The sequence below is a fragment of the Poeciliopsis prolifica genome, unplaced genomic scaffold (genome assembly GCF_027474105.1).
Source record: "Poeciliopsis prolifica strain line A6 unplaced genomic scaffold, Auburn_PproV2 SCAFFOLD011, whole genome shotgun sequence".
NCBI lineage: Eukaryota > Metazoa > Chordata > Actinopteri > Cyprinodontiformes > Poeciliidae > Poeciliopsis > Poeciliopsis prolifica.
In genome coordinates, this window is record NW_026562386.1 from 12,864,933 (window position 1) to 12,888,854 (window position 23,922).

A 23,922-nucleotide genomic window follows, 5' to 3' on the forward strand; every position below is an offset into this window, starting at 1 on the left:
CTGCATCAGCTTGTGTGGCTCTTCTTGAAAAATTTAAGTAGTGGTGACCACATCAGTAAGGTCAACATCAGAAGGGAGATTCAGAATGCATTTTGGCTCATCAATCATTAACAGGAAAATGGAAGGAGGATGACTTCAGACAACATTTCCTGTGTCAGCAGGGTAAGGTGAATTAGATGTTCTGTAAATATATGTGGTTCTTAAAAAAGGTCAGGAGTGCTCACACGGAGGCATGTGTAAAATGCATACAATATGTCCCGTTACTTTGAATGGGTCAAAACTTAGTATTTGGACAAATCGAAAGTATTTTAACTTGCAACATATTCTTATACTGAGTAGGTTGTTTTTTATCTCAAACTAGTAATATTTGCGTTTATAAACAGCTGTTTTTATGACATGATTCCTACAGTGAGATGTTTTTTTTTTTTTTTTTTTGGAGAAAGGCCTTGTCAGGTCAGGACCTACAACTTCTGTATCTGGTGTTCTCGAAACTAAAAAGAGAATAACTTCAACTTGATGCAAAATAATGTTCAAATTGCTCCCATTTGTTGGACTCAATTATTGTATTTTATTTGTATGGATTAAGGACAAACTACTTTGTGAATATAGTTGAGAAAAAGAAAAGCAAGTAGTAGTCGGAACCGCTTGCAAAAAATGCAGGGAATTAAGATTGTGAGTTCTTGTGTTAGTTGAAGGGAAATTTGCTTTTTTTTTTCATATTGCAATATGATTTCATTTCTGACATTTAATCTGGTATTACTGCTGCAAAGATCACTTGACTGATATATAAAATATATTAAAAAGTTTGCAGTTGAAGATTCAGCGCTGTTTAATGTTGACATTATTTAGTTTAGCTGGAACTATTAGCTTAGTTAATTCCTTTGTCAGATATGTTTCTCTGCTTAATTGTGCCCAGCTGTTTGCTCATAGAATTAGTCTGTGCTTCTTGCTATTTAAACCAGTTCACCTTCAAAAATTTGTTTTGAGTTTCAAGAGAAGACAATTCTCATACAAATAATTATTTTTAGAAGAATTTACAGTGATCGTCTCTGTAACAGTGAAAGGTGTCTCGATGCATGACTTATCCTGGCAAAGAAAAGACAGTCTATGTCAAAAGACATATTGAATTTCCAGTGCACATGGCTTTAGTGTTTAAGGGTTAATGTGGACCAGATCAAGCTCAGACAAAGCATAAAGAGATTTAATGCTCCTTAGAGACATGGGATGACAACATGTATCATCATTACATCCACTCAAGGCAGGACTGGGAAAGAAGAGTGCTTCCTTCCTCATGTGTAAGGATTAATTGATCTGATGTGCAGCCATTCGTCGTGTGTGAAAGGTTGGCAAGAATGACATTTTTGGGTGGGGTCACTTGAATGAACAAATACATTAAAATGTCTGTAGAAGCACATAAAAATACCCAGGGGTAGACGCATCAGTTGTTTGCAGACACTATTTGCACACCTAAGTTTATGTGCATTTCTAATTTTGAAAATAGATGCAATGGCACATCTATGAAAGTTCCTTTTCTTGACAAGCAAGTTCTTGCAGCAGTTTATTTACAATTAAATAAAAAAATATGTATGCATGTATGTATTATTTCAGTTTTTAGAAAAAGCAAATAGCTCAGGTTTTGCAAAAATCAAAACTGCTTGTGCCTTATTGGTGGTGCCAAGAATATAATGTTGTAATGGTTGATGGTCAGTTTGGTGCACAAGAAGATAAAAGGGCTAAAAAGGATCTGATGTCATGCTGACATGAACAAAAACCAAATCAAGGATGTCACAAATGGTAAAAAGTATTCTCTGTGGAAAGATTTGGCTAACAATCGTGCACATAATGATGGATGGGATTAAAATGACTCCTGCATATATTTAGTAGAATCTGCATCATGAATCAAGTGCGATGCTCATAGGTGGAGCAAGAGTTGTGAAAGATGGAGAAAATTGCAATGCTTCTTAAATGTACAGAAAAAAAGCTTTGATCAATGCTTTTTCCAGACAAATCTTCATCTCAAAATGTGACCACAAATGAAGCATTTTTTATTGGTTTGTCTCATGTCACAGTTGTTTTAAAATCGTTGTTTTTGAGACCAGAATCATATACGCACTGCTATGACGGTGCCTATGAGCACATAAGCAGACTTGTTTCCATAGCAACAGCATTTTTCTTACCCACTCCACGTGACGAAACTGAAAATACATGCAGTGTTGGCGCGTGTGTGCGTACACACACACACACAAAACACCCCCATGGATACTGCTCTCGTCATCTCCTCTACACATGGTAACTGGAGAGGAAGCTGCCTCGTCGAGTCAAGTGGACAAAATTTCTCTCTTGGCTCTTGTTTACACCATTTTCACAGCCGTTTAGGGAAATGATCATGCAGATTGACTCGTTATTTTGTTGTTTTATTTATCTCTTAATGTATAATGGCTTACTGCTGACCATCATCCTAGATGTTTTCTTAATTTGTGGGACAGATTTGTTTGGCTTATTTATAAACACACAGCGTTAAATATGTTAAGCAAACAATTGCTCAGATTTTTATTAGGAATATTTAGAGGCAACAATTGGACTTTAAGTGTTGCTGCTTTTGAGTGTTTCCACATTGGTACAGAAATTGTCTTTACTAATATTATCAGCGACGACCAGCTGATAATATTAGCAATGAAATGAGCTGAAATAAACAGAACATTTTTATGGCCAGAGAAACTGTTAGTCTGCTCACTTCATGACCTCAGGTAACATGTAATGTGTTTTAAACTTGTATCAAAAACAAATTTTAAAATGCTGCCTTTTTGTGTTTTGTAGTAAATTTTATCTTAAAAAGAGACAAAACCTAAACTTTAAAAAATATTTATTCTTAATTAACCTTGACAAATAGATGTTTTCATACATTATTCTCAAGTCTAACTATTCCTTCAGGGTCTTTTTTCTTTTAGTTTTTTATTGCTTTACATAATATGAGTTGTCTATTGTTTTTTTCCTGCTCACTCTACTTTGATTAATAAATTCAATCATAACCCTGGCAGCAATGTTGCCTTCATCACCAGGGTGGCTTGTCTCTTAGCAACAGGGGGATAGGAGTCAATTAAAGTGGCCAGCCACAATTTGTTGACATTAAAGCAAAAAGAAAAACAAAAACAACAAAAAGAAAAAGCAAGAATAAATGTCCTACTGCGATAACAACTATTGAATTTTTAGTAGATGAAAAAGAATGGGGAGTGAAAAAAGCTCGTTAAATGTAGCTTACATCAGAGTCTCACAGCCATCACAGTCTGATGGCTGAACTGAAAATAGAAGAGGATGAAAGGATGAGTGAATCTTGAGTATTATGCATGTACAGATGGATGGCAAGAAACCATAAGCAAATGATTGAACTGTGGTTTGTATACAGGTAAATGGACACGATGTTGGATTGATCATTGCTAGATGGTGCTGATTTAATGTATGTATAATGTGTGTGTATAATATGATGTCGGACAGATGGACTGGCAGATTGACAGATCTACATATTATCAAATTGATCTTTGAAAGATAAGATAAATGAGCAGATGTGTGGGTAGATGAGCAATGTAGATTGAAAAATAGATGTCTGGATTTAGAGGTCAATGTAGAGATGAATGGATAATATTGTAAAATTTAAGTTAGATAAATGAAAAAAGCAGAAAGTTATCTTTTTACCACATAATATGGGGAATTAATAAACTTTTACTGATTTTAACCTACCATTTCCACTTTCTCTTCTCATTCAAAAAGGCCTTTTTTCTTCCTTGGTGAAAGACAAAAAGTGAAAGACCTTTGTAAATCTGGGATGAGCACCTCACTGCATGCAAATGTGCTAGAAGGAAGCATTTAGCCAATGGAAGTGGATTAACCTCCATTCACCAGCTGGGTTTTAGTCACAGCCTGCAGTTGTAAAGATGCATGTTAACAACCAATCTGCTTCAAATGGAAAATATTAATTATTTCACTTGTAATATTTACACTGAACCATAACGATTATAATTTTTGACTTATATTGTGACAGTGACTTATTTTACTATGCTTGTGTGAATACCAACAGAATCAACAAACTGTTAAATATGAGTTGGCAAAAAAAATGCTTTTTTTTTTGTTTTTTTTGTTGTTGTTGTTGACTTGAAAACTTAGCCGTTGATGACATTTTGGTGAAATAATCCAAATTTATCTTGACTTATTTTACTTGGGCACTTGAAAATTGCCTCTTCTCTTCCCACTGAATCTGAAGGTAATGCATTCAGATATTTTGCAGTTTTCATGTCGTCTTTTTCTTTATCATAGTGTTTTGAAAATAAGATAACTTTGCATGTGAAGGAAAGAGAGAGTTCAAGACTATAATAGGCTTTACAGTGACTCTGAAGTCCACGTCAAAGCCAATAGAAACAGTTGGTGTTGTTGTTCCTGTGTGTTGTGTTCAGCTACTGGGGAATTGATGATAAGTAAATCAGACTTAACTGGCACATTGCTTTTATCTTCTGTCTGTTCGCAAAGCATATATCAGTTGGATGTTGTGATTTGGCAAGCTTAAAGTTATATATATATAGATAGATAGATAGATAGATAGATAGATAGATAGATAGATAACACTACTATTTTTGCGGTCACTTCAAGCATTCACAACGAAGAGGTGAGGGACTCATAATTGTCGCAAAGCAGTCATCTTCATAATTCATTATGGGATCAAGTATGTTCCATTTGAGCTGTATTTTATTGAGTTTTGCAGAAATTGAAAACATGTTCTGTAAATGTCACTGAATTTAAAGAAATCCAGCCTGGCTTAGCTGAAGATCAAATTATGGCAAAATCTGGTGTTTAGAAAGCTGATGCTAAAGCATTATTAATGACAAATTGGTACCTTCATACAACATTGAAGCACAGGGCAGATTTATGTCCTGTGCTTCAATGATAGCATAGGACATAAATAGGTGAGACATAAGCCAGCATATCAATTATCTTTGGATTTTAAATGGGTGCAAAACTAAAATTATATTGAAAAGGAATAAATCCATAAATTGTTTAAAGTTAGCATGGATTTCTTCCACCTTCGTGATGAATTTGAGTCTTTTCCTCTTCTCTTCCCACTGAATGCAACTAAACCAAGCGTAAACACCTTGGTTGTGATGTATTAACACCTCTTAAAACTAAAATAGCCTAGTATGAACATAATTTCAGATTGGAAGTATGACCACTGACTAACAAAAAAAGCAAAGAAAGAACATCTCACAAAAATTAGACATGGGGGACAGAGGTTTCATTCTTTATCATTCTAGGGAAACATTATCATTAAATAAGAGGGTTGTATAAATCAGTTGTGTATGTGCTATTTTTAAGGTGGCTAACTGTTGTCAGTGAAACTGTTGTTGCTGAAAACAGAACGGCCTCTAATTGGTTAGCTCCATCTCTTCATCCCATACACACATGCTCTCTCTCTGTGCCACTCTCTCTGTGCCACTCTCTCTTCCTCTCCTTTGACTGACGCTGTGCTCCCTCCAATCCCTGCAGGGCCGTGTGAGGCGAGGAACCAGTAGCATGTCAGGGAGGGTGGAGCTGGGCGCAGTTGGCCAGTTTCAGGCAGAGATGCTGCATTTGGAACTCATTGACGGTGCTGACGGTTACCGCGGTGATAAAGACACCTCTACGGCATCCGCTGTTGCAACCGCACCAGTCACCAAGGACTCTGGAGCATCTGTTACCATGGATACATACCGACCCAAGAGACCTACGACCCTTAACCTCTTCCCTATTGTGCCTCGTTCACAGGTATGGCCTGGATTATCTTATCTACACACACACACATGCAAGCCTTCTGACAGAGCAAAGAGCAAATGGAAATCACAAGCAAGATTATTTGTGTGTTTGACTGCCTTATGTGTGTTTATTCCATTAAACAACAACAACAAAAAAAACATATTTTCAAAATTGAGAAAAGATGAACAAAACAGTTGACATTTCCACAGAATTCATTACAGTTGTTTTCCTGACAGGATGTCTTTTCTCATCCAAACAATGGCTTCAATTGTCAAGACACATTTTTCCCATTGGTGCACATCTCTGTTTGTGCTTGAATAGAGCTTGTGATGTGAGTGGTTTTGTTTAGTAAGTCAGTCTGCATGAGAACAGAAGAGCTATTTTCTCTACAAGATGCTCAATCAGGGCAAATTTTATACTTTTAGTGGCAGTTGCCAAAGAATATAGGGCAAAATGGAAATCTTTTTAGCATTGCAGTCAAACACATATAAGTGTTTGGGGAAAAAAGGTTGTGTGAGATAGACAGCATAGTGTGACTATGTGTGGAAATTAAAACATTGAGTTCTATCCGTCAATCATTTATCTTATTTGCTGACATTAATTAAGCCTGTAATTAGGCTTGAGAACCATAGATATGTAGACAAGATACACCGTTTCAGCTAAGAAAAGTAACCTATGGACATAGTACAAACAGGGCCACCAAATATGGGCAATAGCAGAATGTAAAAACATTGCATGGTCCAAAGTGTCAGCTAAGATATTTAGATGTCAGTGTCAGAGTGTGTAAACAACACTACAGCATGGACCCATGTTGCCCTTCATCAGCGATGCAGACTGATAGTACAGGTATATTGCTGAGGGGGATATATAATTATTGGCACACTTACTGTCCCTCGTATAAACTGATCACATGATCTCAATCAAGCAATGCACCTTTGACATGATTTGTATTATTTATGTGAAGCTAACCAATCTATGGTGGCATTATATCAATATTGACCAAAATTTATGAGAAATGTTTCTGTTATCCTGTTGAGTTTATGCCATGCATAATTAGAACAGTTCTGAAGGAAAAACCGGGTCAAACCCAGAACTAGTAAGGTGACGTTGATAAAATAGTCAGTCAGAAGATATTTTGACTGAATCTAATTTTATTCTTTGCCTCAGATAGTAGAGGAATTTTCTACCAGTTTATGGTTAAGCAGTTTAAAACTTGATCGTTTTACTTGTTAAATATCATTCACAGAATTAGTTGAACCCTAAGCTATGGGCCAAATGCCATTAAGATTTGGGTCAAATTAACAATTTGATATTTAGGGCTCTACCCATATGGCATTCCATTGGCATTTACTAGTGACTGTGTAAAGTAAGAGTTCTCTATAGAGACTTCTAATCATCATTAACAAGAATTCAAGCAGCTGTTACCATTGTCCCAGTTATGTCACCCAGTTGGTTCTTGCAGATGTTTCCTCATGTTTTTTTGGATGTGTCTTCCTATTAAAGGAAATGTGTCCTTTAAGGTCTCCTCCAGTATAAAGCATGTAACATGCTTCATACTAAGCATGCTCCATTCATGCTCAGTATGTAGGATTGTTACAAAATCAAAGTGATTGTCCTGTGGCTCTACTTGCTTGTGCAGGATCAACAAGTGGTGAAAGTCAATGCATTTTGTTGGGTTTCCTTAGATGAAAAACATTTTAACCTGAATAGTCAATTAAACTTGACCACATTGATTGATAACTAGAGTCAAACTGGAATGTATGTAATTGGTTGTTTTCGAGTCACTCTGCACCATTGTGATTATGACTTATTTTGGCCTAAGACATTTGTTGTGCATGATCTGTTTGAGCGAACTGACCAGATCTTGTGTGCGTATGTTGAAAGTGGGTCAGTATGACTTCCATTGTTCTGGTTTTGCTCTGGTTTGCTTTCTGATGGCTTAGTAAAGGTTTATTTTGCAGCATGTGAGGGACATTGATTCCTAGCCATTCAACATGGATGGAAAGACTATAGAGTACCAAAATAAATAAATCGACAACTGTATGCAACAAATTAGCAACATTTTTGGAATAAAGTCTGAGCCTTTTAAGATGTTTGGAATATCCTTTTAACAATCAGCTAATTGTTTTTATTCCTAATATGGATTTGAACTGTCAATTTTGGAAGGTTGTCTAGCCTTTCGTTTTGTTTTTTCAATGATGAACCAACTGCACTGTCTAGGTCATCTGCATCTAGGTATCTCCAGTTTGTCAACCATTTCAGCTTTCCAATAGTTCAAGTAGTCATTGAATCCATCACTAAGAAGATAAAACAGCCTATACATCACTGATTCATCAAAGTAAACCAATGGCAATGCTTTAGATGCTGAGCCTGTTACGCCCAGCATTAGTTCCTACCACTATGATCTTTTAACAAGCGTTGCTTTGTATCCTGCTCCGAGGGTTAGACCAATTCTCCCTTTGCTACGGCTGATTTACAGTGTCTGTCTAGGAATTGATTTTGCATGCGATGCAGCAGCAGCTGGAGTCTGTGTCCTTCTTGTTGCCACATTGAGCACAGCTGCTCAGATTATTACTGTCTGTCTGGGAATCAATTAAGGTCGGATTTAGCCATTTACAAACATTTGTTTCCTCATTTGAGCCTCTTTAGTGCTAGTTTGGCATAATATCTTTGTTATAATGTACAAAAACATACTTTTTCATACTGCAATAATTCAACCTTTTCTTTATTTAAGTGGGCTTCTCTTGTGGAACCTAATTTTCCCTAACAGCTTTTGAGGCTTAAACAGTAAAATGTTGAGCAGCTTAAGTCAGACAAGAAGTGAAAGCAGGATACACTGCTTATATTCTTCAGGCAACCTTTTCCCTGACATTGCACTGTAACAAAATGGGGGTAAGAGGATACAGAAGACACAGAAGGACCGTTTCCAGGTCAGCAGATTGGTACTATTGAACCATACTGTATTTGTTTAGTTGTGCAGAATTTTGTAGCAACCAAGAGTTTTTTTGAGCTAAACTCAACAGCTCATTAGACTACTGAGACTTAAATATAAATGAAATAAACTGGCCTACAGTAGAGAAAAAACACATTTTTGTTGACAGAGAAGGTATTTTCTGACTGCTCCCTTTTAAATCTGCATGGGTACAGTGAGCCAACAGACAGGGACAGATGGCCATGTCAGAAAGGATTCCTCAGAGTTAATCTGAGTCTAAGGCTAATCACTAGTTAAGACACACTACTAATCTAGTTAAGACACACTACTTATATTGAAGTACAAACAATATAAACTCCAAACTTCTTTTTGGAGTTTATGGTAACAGATCTACCAAAACCAGTTCAATTGTCATGAGGTGACATTGCAGAAACAGTTGAGAAATGATTGATTCTCCTGACCTTACCACATCCTAAGTTTTATGTCCTGCCAAAAACTTGACTTTAATTTTAGGGAGCAGAAACCTCCTCATGTCTTTTTTTTTTTTTTTTCTTTTTCTTTTTTTAATCAGTTGTTGCAAAAGAAGGTGCCAGGACAATAAAATTCATCAGACATAATGTCACAGTCTGAGACATCTTGGGAAACATTCAATAATAAAATCCATTTTAATTACAGCAACACCATCTTAGTCATTAATATTGACTCCTTTGAGTCCACTCTCCCCAGCCGCGATCAGCTTGTCACAGTGGTAAAATCTTCATCTTCCCAGATCTATGGGTGCAGTCTCCCACCTGCTGATTCTCTCGTTACCACAGCAACAGTTGCGTTTCTGCCTGGTGAATGTAGAAGAACGATGATGACTCATGTGTGGTGGGTGGGTAGAAGAGGAGGACAGCATCTAATTTGGGACACACTGCCGTCACAGGAGTTTCCAGTTGTTCTTCTGTCTGGTGTTTTTTCTATATCTGGAAATGAAATAAAACTCTTTTAAACCCAAAGATCGTTTTTGAATGTGTCTGATTTGAAAAGCTGAGCTTAAACAACAATCTGATGTATGATCTTTTTTGGTAGTTTTTAAAGCATTCGTGTTGTCATAATACTTAGCTTTCTTCCACTTAGGATATATTCTGTCAGGGAGAATATTACTGCTCATTTTCAGTCATTCTGATCACCATCTTCTGTCTGCAATTTTTATTTAATTGTTGCGCCAACAGTAGGGCTGAAGCTCATAGAACCATTGGTAATGTGTATTACCACACAATATTTAAAGTATTTTCTATTGATATAAATTATATGTTTTTAAAATTTTTAACACTCTGCATTGTTTGTAATATAGAAATATCCCATATAGTGTACTTGAAGTAAAGCCGCAGAAAGTAATTTTTATAATCAATATGTGTTTATTACATTTTTGTTGAAACTGTTACTATATAATGACAGTGTAACATTCGACAGATAAACTGTGAAAAAAACTAACTCCTCTGCTTCTACCTTCCCACTCCTCGTTGATAGGCTAAAGCTAGATTCCAACACCACAGTCATGAAGGCTCGATCTAGTCAGAATGGGGTTGAGTTTCAGATTTCTAAACAGATTACAGTTTACAACTAAACTTTTTATTAGTTCTAAGATTTTTTTTTCCTGCATTTATTGTTACAAGATGGAAAAACTACAGATAATGCACTTCACCTAGATGCTTTCTTCACCACTAATACCACTATTTAGTCATCACTGATGTAAAATGATGTTGTTATTGAGATGATACAGTAACAATGTTATTATTTGTGAACATAAGATTGTAACTTCTGATTCAAACTGAGTTAAACACAGCTCTGTGTGAATGAACTTTGTGCTCCCAGAATCTCTTACAAAAGGTTGTGTCCCTTTAAATGCATGCCACGAAGCACGAACAAAAGAAATCCCCACTCATTCATTTGAGCCTGTATGCGTGTTGGTGCATGTAATGCTCTCACAAAAGTCGTTGACTATATACCAGCATCTCGAACTTTGGAACATAGTTCCTTTTTGCTGTCTCTCTGAGTTTACCTCAATATCCATCTTTTCCTCTGACCAATCCTTTCCCTTCCTCTTTTTTCAGGACACATTAAACAACAACTCATTCGGAAAGAAATACAGCTGGCAGGAAAAAGTTTCAGGCTCGTCCTCCCCACTTAAAACAGGTGAGCTTTCATTTTACTGGTTCTTTAGACAAGTACACTAAACTTTGTAAATGTATCTTTTGTAAAGCTTGCTTCTGAGTAAGGTTGTTTTAGTTGAAGTTTCCTTCGACTGTGGTGAGGACTTGTGTAATTTTTATTTGGTTTGTCTTGCTGTGTTTGTATCTTTAGTAGCTTGGATTTGTACAATGATGAGTGGAGTTAGCTGAAGGAAAGCAGTTGCAAAGTGTTTTTTTTTGTTTTGTTTTGTTTTGAATGAAGCTTAAAACTCAGTGGAAGTCGTCATATTGTATTATTACAAAAATGTTCAGATGAAAAAAATTCACTGAAGCTAAATGTACTATTTTGAAATGCAAGGAGAGAGAAAAATCTCTCTTTTCCTGTGGATATCGTCTGAGCTACTCATGGTATTAGCTGTGCAGCCTGTTGTCTAGGGCGCCAACTACTGGAACGAGCTGTTACCCAAACTGCAAAAAAATTTAAATAAAATGTCAGTGCACGATAATATTGATGTGAAGCCTTCTTTGATGCACTTTGATCATTCTCAGTATTCAAAGCACTTCCCACTAGCAATAATGAAATATGCAAAATACTGAACCTCCTGCATGTTTAAATACATGTTGGCGAGTGTCTGAGTGATTTTGTGCCTTTAGAACTTTTCCTTAAGTTAGATTTTTGCTTAGTGTTGTTAGTCTGTGGGTTTTATTATTAGAAGATGAATTTTCATTATATTTTATTGATATTATATTTCTGTATTTTCATTATATTTTCCACTTGAAACAGCCCAGAGCTGATGCTTAAACTGCCTTATAAAATTGGACGGTATTTCTTCTGTATTCACAGAGATCATATGACAGATGATCACCAAGGAGAGATCATATAGATACATATAGATCACCTTTATGCTCTCTGTGTGGATGCATTTCTATTTTATTTTAAGAAAAGCCCAGAAGGAGCTGTCTCATCAAAGTTCAATACTGTCTGAAAGACAGGATGATACCATAATGCTTTGATTTACTGGTGATGGATTATGACGTAAAATGTGACATAACACAGCAGGCACCTTATCCTAGCCCTGAATTTGATGAGTAAGGGGGATTTATCTGTGTAATCCTAACATTACCTAACCATTTCCACTTGTCTCTCTTTCTGCTTTGGTTTTTCTTTTGTCTTTGTGCATTCGCTGCCATGTCCATTCGTCTTCGTGGCTCTGCGTTCTGTTCTCTCTCTCGTTTGCATGTCTGCATCATGTGTACTTACTTTATTTGTGTGCCTGGCCTTTTTATGTGCCTGTGTGGATGTGTGTTTGTCTGTGTGGCTGTCTGCATGGCCTTGTTTGCATCCTTTCTTCATTTAGGTGACCTCACACCTCCACGAGAGCACAACTGTCTGAGTGACGAGGACAAGGTGCAGGGTGGGGCAGCACAGACCAAAGACAGAGGAACCTCCACCGATGCCCCCTGCAGACACAGCCACACCTCGGGACACTCGCATTGCTCAAGCTCAGGGGTTGCAACTCGATCCAAGCTGCAGGAGAAACCACCCCAACCACCACCGCCACAGAACTACACTCCTGCTCCTCTGTATCCAACGGGTAAGACGGACAGCTCAGGCCACCGAGAAAAGATTCGCCACCAGGCAGATGTTCATCTGGAACCCACAGAGGAGATTTATCTGACTCCAGTGCAACGATCAGTGGACCTTTTGGAACCCCCCAATGTTCAGGAGCGACCTTTTCTCTCGCAGCAGACTGAGCAAGGGCGCATGTCCATAAGCTCTGATACAGAGGGACCACCTCCTTATCAGCCCCTCCCAGACCAGACCAACCCCTCCATTTTTGAGGAGGACGAGCTTTACGTCCCTCCACCTTCCTATGCTTCCTGTGTAGAGTCTCTCATCACACCACCTAACTTGGCTGTTTCAGCACAGGGCTCTGTCGCACTAGACCTTAGCCTGACGGGGACAGGAGCAAGGGCCATGCTGAGAGCTGGCTCATCGGTAGAATATGTGGACGCCACCGATGACAGCTATTGTGGTGAGGATGAGGATGTAGACAGAATAATAATGGACAGGAAGATGAAAAAGACAGCAGGAAATGGAGACGGTGGTGGCAGTAAACCTGCCATACTAAGGACTACCATGAGCTCCGAAGCCAGCAGCCTGACATATGACTCAGTGAAATACACACTAGTGGTGGACGAACACGCTCAGCTGGAGCTTGTCAGTCTCAGACAGTGTTACCAAGGCTACAGCGATGACAGTGATTCAGCCACAGTCTACGATAATTGCGTCTCCTCTCCATATGAGTCGGCTATCGGGGAGGAGTACGAGGAAGATGAAGATGAGGAACACAACCAACAGACCGGAGCAGCGCAGAGGGAAGCCACAGCTTGCCTCTCTGAAGACTCAACACCAGAGGAAGATCTGCATTTCTCCAAGAAGTTCCTTAATGTCTTCATGAATGGTCGCTCTCGCTCTTCTAGTAAGTTCCTCCTATCATTAAGCTACCTTTGTACAGCTTATACGCTGAAAGATATTAAACAATAATAATGGTCTACTTTCCTTTGTATTATGAGCATTTTTGAGACCTTTTAGAACCACCGTAGTTAATCAACTCAGTGCAGAATAAAGCAAGTAATCTCAAGGGAATGTAGGTAGAAATACACAAACTCATCAGTTTCACATCCCATTAAAGTGTGATTTATGGACTCTTAATGATCCTTCTGTGCTTAAAAGTAACCTTGTACTTTAATTAGATTTTTTAGTTGCACAATAGGCCTATTAAAAACTGGCACTGTAATCTGTAAAGCCTTATTTTTATGTCAGTTTTCCTCATGTTTCTGATTTATTTTTTGTTTTTGAAGGTGCTGAGTCCTTTGGCTTATATTCTTGTATTATAAATGGGGAAGAGAAAGATCAGACCCACAGAGCAGTATACAGGTAAAAACACACAGTTCCCAACAAAAATTGTTTTGTGATGCCTATATCTGTGCTAAAAGGATTTCTGTCTAATTCATACAATTTCACATTCATCATATTTAATGGAAGTAACTTTAAGCTCAAATGTTCCTACTGAAACAACAATCGGTTTTAAAAAGAGTTGCATGGATGAGGGATGAACTCGTCTGTATTAAATTACACATTATTTTTGCATTTGACCTCATACTTGAATTGCTGCTGTTGACATGACATTATTTACATACTGCAAAGACCGATGACACTGAATAGAAAAAGTAAGCGCATTTCCTCATTTAATTCATTAACACTAGAGATCAGTTACTATTGTACATTCATTATTATTGCAAAATATTTAATCAGAAGAATTTTTGGCACTAAACTTTAAAATACGATGTTTGCATATACCAAATTTTTGACTTTTTTTTCACTGTTTTTTCCAAGACACTAGAAACAAATATTAATCTATTTAAAATATAATTAAATGCAGTCTATCTTGTGCTTTTTAGTAATAAAACTTCACCTTTTACTGTGTCTGATGTCCTGAAGTTGCCTATTAAATAATCTGCATATTATTTCTTGTTATATTTTTTTGATTAGGTATTTTAGAGTAGTTGGACTGCAATGAATTGCAGCCCTAACCATATATCACTAAAAAAGACAGTAAAGGGTTTTTAACTGCTTTTTGTATTGCAATACTTCCCTGAGAATATTGAGATAAATGTTTTAATCCATATCACCAGTTTTTATTCATGGCACAAATTATTAACTTGGTGGGGATGACTTTAAAGCTTTACCACACTGTTAAAGCTTTATTGAGGATTGCCAAAAATATTTGTCATGAGTCAACAGTTGTGGCAAATTCAAATAAGACTTGTGTCTGTATTTTTATATGGCAAGTATGTTGTCCTTTTCTCTGCAAAAAGTACGAAGAAAAAATAGCTTCAATTTCACTCCAGTTAGCACTGAGTGCTTCCAGCTTCTACTGAAAACCTCAGGCTGTTCCAGGCAGAGGGAAGCAGGGACCAAAACAACAGCAATGCAGCCAACAGAACAAGAGCATCTTTATCTAGCAAGACATCATACGATGCAGGGGGGCATTGTCCTTGCATAGCCCACTCTGCAGTCAATGACTGTTGGGAGCAGATGTGCTTCAAAATAGCTTTTCCTTTGATATGCATGTATGAAGCCAATTTACAACCCTTTAAGCATAAAGCTTATAATAAATTTACATGTCTTTTCAATGTCCAGCTTAAGAATGTATGAGAAATAATGTAAGAGTAAATGTATTAAACATTCTACATAATTAAAAACTTAAACTGCAGGTGTAATTCCTGAAATGTAATTTAATAACCTATGGATTTGTTGTAACTAGGTCATTGTAAGTTTATCAGTTTCTTTGTCAACTTATATGCATTTGTTTTTAGACCCATGCTAGGAAAAGTAGATGCAAATTTTTCTTATCAGATTGCTCTCTTCAGGGAAACATTGCTGTACTACCCTGGAAAAATAAGTGGTCGTTAGCATTAAAGATGAAAAACATTAAAGAAACTATATTTATAATTTTATTCCTTCCTTCCCATATTATGAGGGGCATCTTTAGAAACTTTACCCAGTGTGAAAAACTGGGTAATAAACAATCATATAAAAAGAATACAGAAATACTTTTGATGCAGAAATATGTTGGTTGGACTTTCACTAAAAAATGTATTCCTAATTCCTACCTAATTTTTTGTCAGGTTTCTGTATTTGTCCAGGGAGCCGAGAGGCCTGGCACCTCCCAACAAACTGTCATTGCTTTTCTGTTACCAATTCAAATGTTGAATTTTAACAAATCTCAACAGGTTTGTGCCTCGACATGATGATGAGCTGGAGTTGGAGGTGGATGACCCGTTGCTGGTGGAGGTCCAGGGAGAGGATTACTGGTACGAGGGTTACAACATGCGAACTGGTGCGCGTGGAATCTTCCCCGCCTACTACGCCATAGAGGTGAACAAAGACACTGACTGCTACAAAGGTACTTTCACAGCTGTTACGTCCGGATCTTGAAATTATCTTGATGTTAGCGGAAAGGTGACCAACAAACTGTGCACAAAATTTGGGAGTCAAATTTTATTTCAACTTTAATGTCAACAAGAAATAGCTAAGAAAGTTATCTAACAACCTGCCACAATAAATTTACAGCTTGCTATTTTTTAGATTACTTCCTTATTAGTTTTTTCACTAATCTATTTACATATTTTCTTAATATATTTCTTTATTTATTACATTTTCTTACCTTGTGAACAACTTTGACACAGCTTACTTGATGTGATATTATATTTACTTGCCATGGCTTTATTCTTACGTTTGCTGTCAGTCATTTTGAACGAGATGCAAGCAATGCTTACTTTTACTTGTATTATCTACAAAGTTTGTGTGGTTTTCAATTTTGAAGTTAGAAAATCATTCAAAAAAGTATTTAATTTATTTGAATGACGATGATTCATGTATGCCTGCATAAAAAATATGTTCCAGCAGATTTGGTGAGAAAGCATTTAGGAAGCTCCTCTTCTTGTAGTTAATGAAATTGATTTTGTACAGAAACACTTAAGTAAAGAATGAATCCAACTAATCCTGCTTTTTGTCAGAGTTATAATGTTTTATTGGCAATCAGTAAAGTTTTCAATTGCTTTTATTTTCCTCCTGCCTTTAATTCCTGTTCATACATTTTTGCTATTTTGTTCTCTTCTCTTTGCAGTTAAGCAGTTAAGTTAACATACCGCTTGAAGTTCCTTGGCTCAGTCCAAGTGCCGTATCACAAAGGAAATGATGTTCTGTGTGCAGCCATGCAGAAGGTAGGAAGCCCCTTGCTCTCAATGGCTGTCTTTAGCTGTGAGTGTACAAATACACTAGTATCAAAAAATGGTTCTTTTATTTTTTATCAGGTATATTAACCTAAAAACTTATCTTTGATGAATTTTTAATTAATATTATTAAATAAATCATAATCATGTCCCTCAGATTGCCAATAACAGACGAATGACCGTCAAGTTCAACCCACCTTCCTTCTGTGTCCTGGAGATCAGCGTCAAAGGAATTAAGCTTGCAGTTCAAGAGGATTATTATGCTTGTGACAGAGTAAGACTCTTTCGTACTTTTTCCTTTCCATGTAAAATATAAACATATCAAACATCTCGCATATCAAATTTGGCTGATTTTTCCCACAAAAAGTAACTTCTTTCAGGGACTTTTGAAACCATCAAAAACTCTGTAGAAGTCAGCATTTTATCAAAGCATGCACAATGTCCAGAACCAAACTTTGTCATGTTATGTGGTCATACGCTGCATATGAATTAGATGTTCCCGTGATTTAAAAATATAAAATGCAAGAAAGCATGATTCTGTTATCACTGTATAATAAATTTATAGTTGGAAAAAAAAAAAAAACTTCATTGTTTTAATTGTCCCACCAGATATCCTGAACTCAAATCCATTCCAAGCAAAGTTAGAAACAAGTACATGTGGTGTAATTTTTTTTTACTTGTTATTATCTGGGGTCAGGGGTATTTTTTATCTTAATCAGAAATGTTATTCTCCTTCTTCTACCTGTGTCTTGTCAGCAGAGTAACGAGTGCAGTCACTTCTTCCAATTAAAGAATGTGTCTTTTTGTGGCTATCATCCTAAAAACAGCAAGTAAGTTTTTCCCTTTTCTTTCTGTCCATATGTGGTGATTTTAAATTGTCACTAGGTGTCACTGTATGAAAACAAATCAAGAATTTGCTATTTTGATTTGTGGGGTGTGATTCCTCATATCTGTTTGACATTGTTGTTTTTTCACCCTACAGGTATTTTGGTTTTATCACTAAGCACCCAGCAGATCAGAGATTTGCTTGCCACGTATTTGTGTCTGAAAACTCCACCAAACCTCTTGCTGAGTCAATTGGGTAAGTTGCTGCCCATCCGATAACTTTAGATTAGTTATTTAGAAACACTCATTGATGCACAGCACATGCAAAAGTATCCATATTACTTGGACCTTTTCACATTTTGTCATATTGCAACATAAAGTAGTAAATGCCCGAAGTGGAATAAATATTATAAATGATTTTCAAGTAATTTTAATAAAAATCTGAAAAGCTGTTACTTTTAGTTACATTTAATCCAATACCCAAACAAAATCAAGTGTAACCAGTAAATTTGAAAATGACTGTCTAGGACATAGAGGGACTGCATGATGGTACAAGTTGTCCCTAGGTTCAAATCCTGGCTTTGTGTCTTTCTGCATAAAGTCTACATGTTCAGGGAAACAGTTGTGATAGTTAAATCACAAAACAATGTCACAGGCTTCAAAGCTCACACAGAACGTTACTCAAGCCATAATCTGTAAATGATGGAGTACATTATCACTATGATCTTACCAATAAATGTGTCCAGCCATGCAGAAGGTAGGACTTCCCTTGCTCACCATGACTGTATTGAGTGTTCAAATACACTAGTACCAAAAAAAGGCTGTTTTTATTTTTTTTTATCTGAAAATGAAAGAGTATTGTAACAATTTTACCAAGAAATTACAAACTAACAGGCCAGGCAAAAAACAAAAAAAAAAACAGAAGTGAAGATGATGAGAGCAACAGAACAACCAAGTTACAGATTGACCTTCATGAAAGCAGGCCAAGTGGGAAGGCATTGTTCAGAGACCGTTTAATGTGTAGCAATGCTCATGGGAGGCTGCACTAGTCATATGAGACAATAACATAGCTTATTCACTTCCATGCAAAACACTGTGTAGATTGAGGCAATCTAAATTTGCCATAAATACCCCATCACAGCAGTCACTTATTTTGACCAATTTATGCTTTAAAAGGTAAAGGGAGATGGACATGGCTAAATCCTAGTGAACAACCTGAATGTCCAAAGTATGTTCAAAACTAGCAGGGTATTGCTTGCTTCAGATATTTCTAATACAAGGGAGCAAAGTACAATGGCGTAATAACCTGCCTCTGAAGAACGAGATAACATGAGGAGGTAATACTTTTATTGGATCAGTACAAACATCATAAAACCTGAACCTTGAAATCTAGAATGGCCCAGTTAAAGTCCAATTAGGACACATGAAGAATTTCAAAACTGATGTTCACAGGCAACACACACTCACAAAAGACTTAGAGGTATAACATAATTTTGTGAATTCAAAAAGTGCCCAAATTCTTTTAATACTTTTAAAGTAAAGCCTTTTATTTTTTTCATGAGGTACTACTTAATGAATTTGACCCCTTCGGCAATTCTACTGGAAGCAAAGCATCACTTCTCATGATGCTTTGGTAAAATAATGGATAATATTGTCACATTATCCATTTTCTGATTAAATATTCACCCATTTCCTTCCAATACATAATCATGCTGTATTATCTTTATTTTATGTAACCACCTATTGATATATGACACAATACCATTTCTGCAAGAAAGTAATGGTTTATCTATGGTGAATAAATGACATTAGTGTATTGTTTTAATGTGGCAAAATATTTAAAAAGTTGAAGGGTTATAAGTACTTTTGTATAGCGCCGTATTGTTTTGTGTATTGCTTTTCTGTTGTTAGTGATATTGTGAGTCTCTTGATGGATTGTTTCAAATTAAAGGCATTTCAGTGTCTTGTCACTTCAACAGATATATTAACAAAAAACAGACGAGGTGGAGGAAACAAAGTAATTTGTTGACACAACCTGTTTAACTCAGTATGAATACAATCCACATTTCTGTCACAATCTAAATATAATAGTAAAAAGAAGCAGCTCTCTTGTATGTGGATTAAAGTTGTGTCAAAGTTTATTTATATAGCATATTTACAACAGCCTCAGCAGACCAAAGTGCTTCACAATATCACAGGTAGATAAATGATAAAACATAAAACAACATTAAGTTTGATAAAAATTATAAGACAATTTTAAAACTTTATATAGAAGAAAATGACAAAAAATGTCAAAACTAATAACATGAATAAAAATCAAGCCACACCAAACAATTTTTAATTTCAGCTGTCTTTAATCTACGTGAAGATTAGAATTAGTTATAATTCAAATTGTATGCTCCAATTAAAAATTTGAGTGTGAAAATTCAAATAAAGGTAGGAAATAACACCTCTTCTTTTCTCTTGTTCAGGAAAGCATTCCAGTTGTACTACAAAGAGTTTGTGGAGTTCTCGTGTCCAACAGAAGACATTTATCTGGAGTAACCCCGCCTTTGACCACAGCCTTGTACAGTACACTGTATCATAACATAAATGTGCATGAAGAACAAATATTTAAAAGGGAATAAGAAGAACAATGACTAACATCTGTAACAAACACACAATAACTATTTAACTCCCTTAGCTGTCATAAGGACACCGGTGTCCTCATGGAACCAATGGATAACATGCAAGCATTTTCAGGGTGACGATTAAGGGGTAAACATTTGTTCAGGAGTATGGGATAGAAATGAGTCAAAGGAGAAAAAAATATGCAAAGGTGAGAGTCAAAAGGTGGAGTCCATAAATGCAAAGCACAAGTGATGCACTTCTGCAGCAGTGGGTACAATACTTAGTCGGTAGCAGCATCTCAGCAGCTCCATCATGAGATCACTAGATTACTTTACATTTCAAATGCAAATAAGGCAAACAATAGTATCTTACTTCCAAAAATAACTTCATCAAGTTTCTTTGTCTTTAAAAAATGAGGGAGCTTTACAGCTACAACAATAAGAAAATGAACACCGGTCAGAGTGTGCAGTAACTCAAATAAAAGAACAGTGCAGATTATTATTATTGTTTTTTTTTTATTAGGAAGCCTTGTATAAGATTATATCCACAAGCCACCGTAAAATAAGGTTTTGAAAACTAGCTAAAAGATTCCATCTAAATTGTAGGTCATATTGATGTTTGGCAGAAATTAACTTGGTTCACATTTTATCAAACACACAAGAACAGGTCGGATGTAAGTTAATCTGCTGGAAAATGTCTGAAATTATGGTTCGGAATGAAATGAGCAGGCAAGTAGATCCCTATTTGTTTTTCTGGAATCATTCCGGTTGCTGATAACCTGATTAAATGGGCTAGGATGCTAAAGGTGTACAGGTTTCAGGCTCAATGTCTGTATACATCTTTTGAGTGCAGAGAAGACAAAATATACCAGCTGACCTGCATTCAAAACAAAGAAAATGGTCTTACAGATTCTGTTGTCACACTTTGTAGTCTGCAGTGTAATCACCATCTTCTATAGATGTAGCTGAACTTAAAAAAAATATTCCAATGATCTAAATAAATTTTAAAAAACCAATAACACTGTGCAATTACTGTGTAGGGTAAAGAACATCTTTTGTTGACACTGCAGGACAAAGCAAAGCAGCTGTGGTTTAATGTTCCATAAAGGTTGAGTTAATGTTTCACTTTTTGCATTTCCTGAATATCAGACATACCTTGTTAAATGTGACCCAATCTGTTCCTTGAGGTGCCAGCAAAGAAACAAATTCTAAGCTCTGTTTGTCTTCTTATCTTCACTAGTAGTGCCTCTTTTATATTAATTAATTTTAAACTTTCTCAATAAACATATTTTGCCACCGAGTGTGTTTAGTTTACGGGTTTTGGTTGAGGATTAAGAAGTCGGAGTGTTTCACTGTAACTGGCTCTTTATGCCACCGTATTGCATTTGCTGTACAACATCCTGGCTCTTGAAGTTAAGCCTGATAAAATAACTCATTTGACAAAACAATTTTTTCACCTATTGGGTAAATCAAACAAGGTTACTTGAGAGGATTAAAACATTCTGACATCTGTTTGAACACAAGCAGGTCTGAATGTAAAATATAGTGTAAAAGATTTGTTGTCTAAATCTGCTATGTGAGAGTAAATATGTCTCAGGTGGGCTGGACAACAAGTAAAAAGGTGCTAAAATTATATAAAACTTACAATAAATGTATGCAGCCAAATTTTTTTTTTTTTTTTACTCGTGCTTGTTAACATTTAGTTTTTATTATATTGTATTTTACAGATTATATAAAATGCCAGTAAATTCTATTGTCATATCCAAAGTTTCCAAAATGCCCCAACTGTGTTTTGATTTGGATGGGTATTGTTGAAAATAACAACTGTTTATTAATCACAAGAGAAAAATATGTTAAAGGCACAAAATGTTTTTTGAAAGGGGGTGGGGCTACCTGGTTCTGCTCAAAATTACCCAAATCATATTCCTTGTTGTCACGTAAGAATAATTAACTGAATTTAAAACATAAAAGCACGTAGTGGCAACTTGTGCAAGAACGAAACAAAGCTAACCGTCTTGACACCAAAATAAGGTGTTCGTTTCACCTTGTCAGGTGTTAAAAGTAAAGGCAAATTAAAATCTTACCAATGCCAGTTTGAACACACATGAATTGCTGGAAGACACAACCTAAATGCCAGCTTCTCTGGAAATAGGAAACTGCTGCATAAGCTGTAGAACAAGGTGAACAGCATTAGGTACCTTCTAATTATCCTGAAGAGAAGTAATAGAAAAGACATTGCTGCCTTAGAGGACTGGTTGGTCTGACATATTCATCCTACAACAGAAACTACCAAGGTGTAATGTTGCAGTACAACAGGTTTAATGTTGCAGGGTACAACATTACACCTGGCTGCAGGTGTAATGTTACAGGGACACCAAACAAAGGATAATATTTTAAATGAATAGAAGTGAAGGTAATACCAGTCAGTTATCTAAAGGCATTTGACATGTTTTTACCATAGCTTCACAAAAAGATGCAAAATGTTATGGAAAGTGAAGAGCCTTGGCTGTCATACAAAAATACCTAAAATATTGAGTTTTTGAACCATAATTTTTTTTATTTTTTTGTCACCTATTATGCGACACAAGTAATCTTTTTGGAGGTGTATATTAAAATATACATAGGGCCTTGGTGATCATTACAGAAAACCAGTGGATTACTATTTTTATCTTATGGTGTCTTGCTATTAGCATACTACTGTTAGAGCAAAGTGACATAATGACATTCATTTTTTTTCTACATCTTGTCTAACTTCTAATTAGATCATTTTACAGATGGGTATTGTATGTTTCACAAAAGAAAAAGGTATGTAAGCTAAAGATAAATACTTGAAGATTACTGGACTTTTCTATTCAGCTCAACGGTTACATTTCTGTCACTTTCAACATAAAAGTCTAGCTGACATTCTTTTTCCAAACTTATTTTTCAAGAGCCAGTCAAGGTAACAGAGAATTTACTGCAGTGAAAATGATACAAAAAGATGTAAAAAAATAAAATAAAATGCCATATATAAATAGTAATGTAATATTTGTAATTATGAAGAATATATTGTACTGTTTCAGTGTGTTGTAAGTGAAATTTCTCTTGTTTTGGATCTTTTACAGCTGTGAACTATTCTTGATTTAAAACTGTTAAAGCAGATTTGTGTCCTGTCGTATTATGCAGCCATTATTCAGCCACATATCAACACATTTAGTCCGATGTAACTCGACAAACAGTCTGGCAGGACAGAAAATATGTTGACACAGACATGCAACCTGTATCGGATCTTTTCGCTACAGACCTAACAACACAGATCCCGTTTTTGCTTTGATATGTGGTCCTAAATCCGATTCATATCTGATTGTTTCAAATGTGATCAGAACTTACAGCCAGGTGGCATTCATCAAACCTTTACTCGACAAACATCAGTATTTTGCATGCTGTTATGCAGAAGCAGGAAGAAAATCAAGCACCATGGTGGATGAAATGCACATTAAATTGTTAATGTGTTGGCTTCTGTCCACCATTACTATCCATGTTTACTTCAGCGAACACTTCAGAAACCCTTCAGAATGCTTGTGACATTAGTTCATCCTCTATTGCGCATGCAGGACACATAGATTATTTGCAGTTCACACAGGAGATCACATACAAGTCGCATATGTTTGGAAATGTGAACTACAACTTGTGTATTAATCAATGTGAGCTGAGGGGTTATGCAAAAAACTAAAAAAATCTTGATTTCACAAAAAAATCGGAATTGATCAATATGCACACAGATTGATCATTCTGTCTTGATATATAGATTGATGTCATCCATGTG

General features: G+C 36.1%; 1 protein-coding gene across 1 annotated transcript in view; it reads left to right on the forward strand.

Moving 5' to 3' along the window:
* Window positions 1-23,258, forward strand: part of LOC129364141 (C-Jun-amino-terminal kinase-interacting protein 1-like) — a 38,261-nt gene extending 15,003 nt beyond the window's left edge. The window contains exons 3-12 of the mRNA XM_055036592.1: window positions 5,530-5,787; window positions 10,804-10,885; window positions 12,240-13,364; window positions 13,747-13,822; window positions 15,682-15,854; window positions 16,586-16,674; window positions 16,841-16,957; window positions 17,443-17,513; window positions 17,666-17,764; window positions 19,980-23,258. Coding sequence (XP_054892567.1) covers window positions 5,530-5,787; window positions 10,804-10,885; window positions 12,240-13,364; window positions 13,747-13,822; window positions 15,682-15,854; window positions 16,586-16,674; window positions 16,841-16,957; window positions 17,443-17,513; window positions 17,666-17,764; window positions 19,980-20,052 — 2,163 coding nt within the window. The 3' untranslated portion in view covers window positions 20,053-23,258. The remainder of the gene's footprint in view (window positions 1-5,529; window positions 5,788-10,803; window positions 10,886-12,239; window positions 13,365-13,746; window positions 13,823-15,681; window positions 15,855-16,585; window positions 16,675-16,840; window positions 16,958-17,442; window positions 17,514-17,665; window positions 17,765-19,979) is intronic.
* The last annotated feature ends 664 nt before the right edge of the window (window positions 23,259-23,922 follow it).